This window comes from Mus caroli, unplaced genomic scaffold, assembly GCF_978045245.1.
Source record: "Mus caroli unplaced genomic scaffold, Mus_caroli_1 scaffold_9, whole genome shotgun sequence".
Taxonomy (NCBI): Eukaryota; Metazoa; Chordata; class Mammalia; order Rodentia; family Muridae; genus Mus; species Mus caroli.
The window spans coordinates 118,057,274-118,059,756 of record NW_028227264.1 but is presented as its reverse complement, the minus strand read 5'-3'; the positions used below and the strand labels follow the sequence as shown (position 1 = coordinate 118,059,756).

Below are 2,483 nucleotides of genomic sequence, written 5' to 3'. Positions count from 1 at the left end.
GAGTGTAAATCTGTGGTCTGCACCAATGCTTGATGTCCATAGCAGTGCAACGAAGGCATGATTATTTTGTAGATAACCAGCAGCTGTCTAATTGAACTTAAGGTCTTCTTAATAGGAGGGGATTCGTTCCTGGTACTAGCCAACTACCCATGCCTAGAAGTCATTTCCATGATTAAAATTAGCTTGTAAAACTTGCAAAGATCCCCTTTGGAACTGTTATTGAAATGATAATGGATGCATAATGTAAGATGGGAAATTTTCTATCATTAGAAGACTGAATCTTGGACCTGAGTGTTTTTATGTGTTGTGTTCTTACTGTCTTCGGTGAGTGCTGCGAGGGTAGCTCAGGCAAGCTCAGAACTTCAGACATGTGTCTTCGCTGGATGCTGTGAGGGTAGCTCAGGCAAGCTCATGACTTCAGACATGGATTTAGTCACCTATGATGGTGTGCAGGGGAACTTCACTCAGGAAGAGTGGGCTTTGCTGCATCCTTCTCAGAAGAGTCTCTACAAAGGTGTGATGCTAGAGACATACAGGAATCTCACAGCTATAGGTTACATTTGGGAAGAACATACAATTGAAGACCATTTCCAAACTTCTAGAAGTCATGGAAGGTAATTTTCCTCTGCAAGCTGAGGAGAAAATGCCTATGAAGAAAGTTTAACGTGTGCTACAGGCTGTAAAGAAAACCAATAGGGTACAATAAGCACTGCTTTCAGTTATGGATGTTTACCGAATTTCATAAAATCATATATGTCTGTGGCAGATATGTAATTATTGTTTGCAAGGCATTCCATTAGGTCAAAGACAGAGAAATAATGGCTTAACAGATATGTTACTGTTTAAATCAAGCCTAGTAGAGCCATGCTGTACAAGTGGGAGTGTCTTCAGTCTCATATCGCTTAGCTATTGCAAAAGGAACACACAGTGATTAGGTGACAAGTATATGTCTAAAACCTAGTAATGAGCAAATAATCCATAGTATATCTGAGCTCAATGATATACTTGTAATAATATTGCTAAATTTAGTGAGATGAACAGTTCATAAGATTCAAGAATGGTTTTGTGGAAAAACCTTAATCTCTGTACCACATCTCTGTGACAAAAAAAGTCAGCTGTGAATGTAATGTGGAATTTTCACTTGTTATTCTTTTTTTGATGTGGATGTCATAGGTTACGATGGATACAAGCCTTGTGATCATAGGGGCATTGAAAGAAGTCACATACCTTTCTCTTTGCCAGAACAATTAGAGGATATGCCGTATAACATACTTTGAACAACGTTCTAAATGTACTATAAGTTTATAAATAATTTGTTTCCGCACATTGCTGGAGACATTTACCAACTCAAAATGCTAAAAATAGTAATGAGAATTAACGCAGTAGAATTTTTTTTCTTTTGCATTTGTTCATATTCCAAATGTAGTATTACTCTCATGATAACAAAATTTGTGAATGCAATCATTGTGCAAACACTGTGAGTTCTTCCTGTTTTTTTCAAATATATGAATAACCTTTTATAGAAAAAGTATGTTATAAATGTGAGCCAGATAATCAGTACTGTTCCCATTTCATGTATCCTCAAAGATGTAAAACAATCCATAATTTAGTAGAACTCCTTTGAATGTAAACAAAGTAATATTATGTTAACATTAGATTGCTCTTTTCAATGAAACCAAGTTTTAAAAGAAAAAGAAAAAAAAAAAAAGACTGAATCTTTCCAGTCTTCAACACTGGGTTTATTTCCTAACATACCAGGCGTGATGGCTAGTTTTATGTCAACTTGACACAAGCTAAGTCATCTGAGTGGGGAGCCTCAATTAAGAAAATCCCTCCATAAAATAAAGCGGTAGGCAAACTGTAGAACATTTTCTTAGTGATTGATGGTGGAAAGCCCCGCCCATTGTGGGTGGGGCCATCCCTGGACTGGCGGTTTCTATTGGAAACCATGAGGAGCAAGTCAGTAAGCAGCACTCCTCCATGGCCTCTGCGCCAGCTGTCATTTCCAGGTCTGGGTCCTGGCTGAGCTCCTGTCCTGATTTCCTTCAATTATGAACAGTGACATGAAAGTGAAGTGTAAGCCAGCCGGGCCGTGGTGGCGCATGCCTTTAATCCCAGCACTTGGGAGGCAGAGGCAGGCAGATTTCTGAGTTTGAGGTCAGCCTGGTCTACAGAGTAAGTTCCAGGACAGCTAGGATTGCACAGAGAAACCCTATCTCGAAAAACAAAAACAAAAACAAAAAAAAGTGTAAATCAAATAAACCTTTCCTTCCCAAGTTGCTTTGGTCATGGTGTTTAATTGCAGCAATAGAAACCCTGAGGAAGACACCAGGTTTTCTTTGACAGGTTTTAATATACAAAATCTCCATTTCCTCATTCTTCTTCAATTTAGTAAGTGACATCGCTATATTTACATTATTTCAGGACAAAATGTAATCTTTTTTAAGACTTCAAGATTGACACCATCTGCTCTACAGTCAAGA

At 38.2% G+C, this 2,483-nt stretch overlaps 1 protein-coding gene across 1 annotated transcript; it reads left to right on the top strand.

The window, feature by feature from the left end:
• The first annotated feature begins 423 nt into the window (after window positions 1-423).
• On the top strand, window positions 424-1,198 carry LOC110303974 (zinc finger protein 431-like). Its single transcript, XM_029482833.1, has 2 exons — window positions 424-614; window positions 1,174-1,198. Exons 1-2 carry the CDS (start codon window positions 424-426, stop codon window positions 1,196-1,198), a joined length of 216 nt encoding a protein of 71 aa, XP_029338693.1.
• The last annotated feature ends 1,285 nt before the right edge of the window (window positions 1,199-2,483 follow it).

Bases quoted from the DNA above. Each gene is read 5' to 3' on its own strand.
- LOC110303974 (XM_029482833.1), top strand. From the start codon at position 424: ATGGATTTAGTCACCTATGATGGTGTGCAGGGGAACTTCACTCAGGAA. The intron at 615-1,173 runs GTAATTTTCCTC...TGGATGTCATAG, and splicing joins ACTTCTAGAAGTCATGGAAG to GTTACGATGGATACAAGCCT.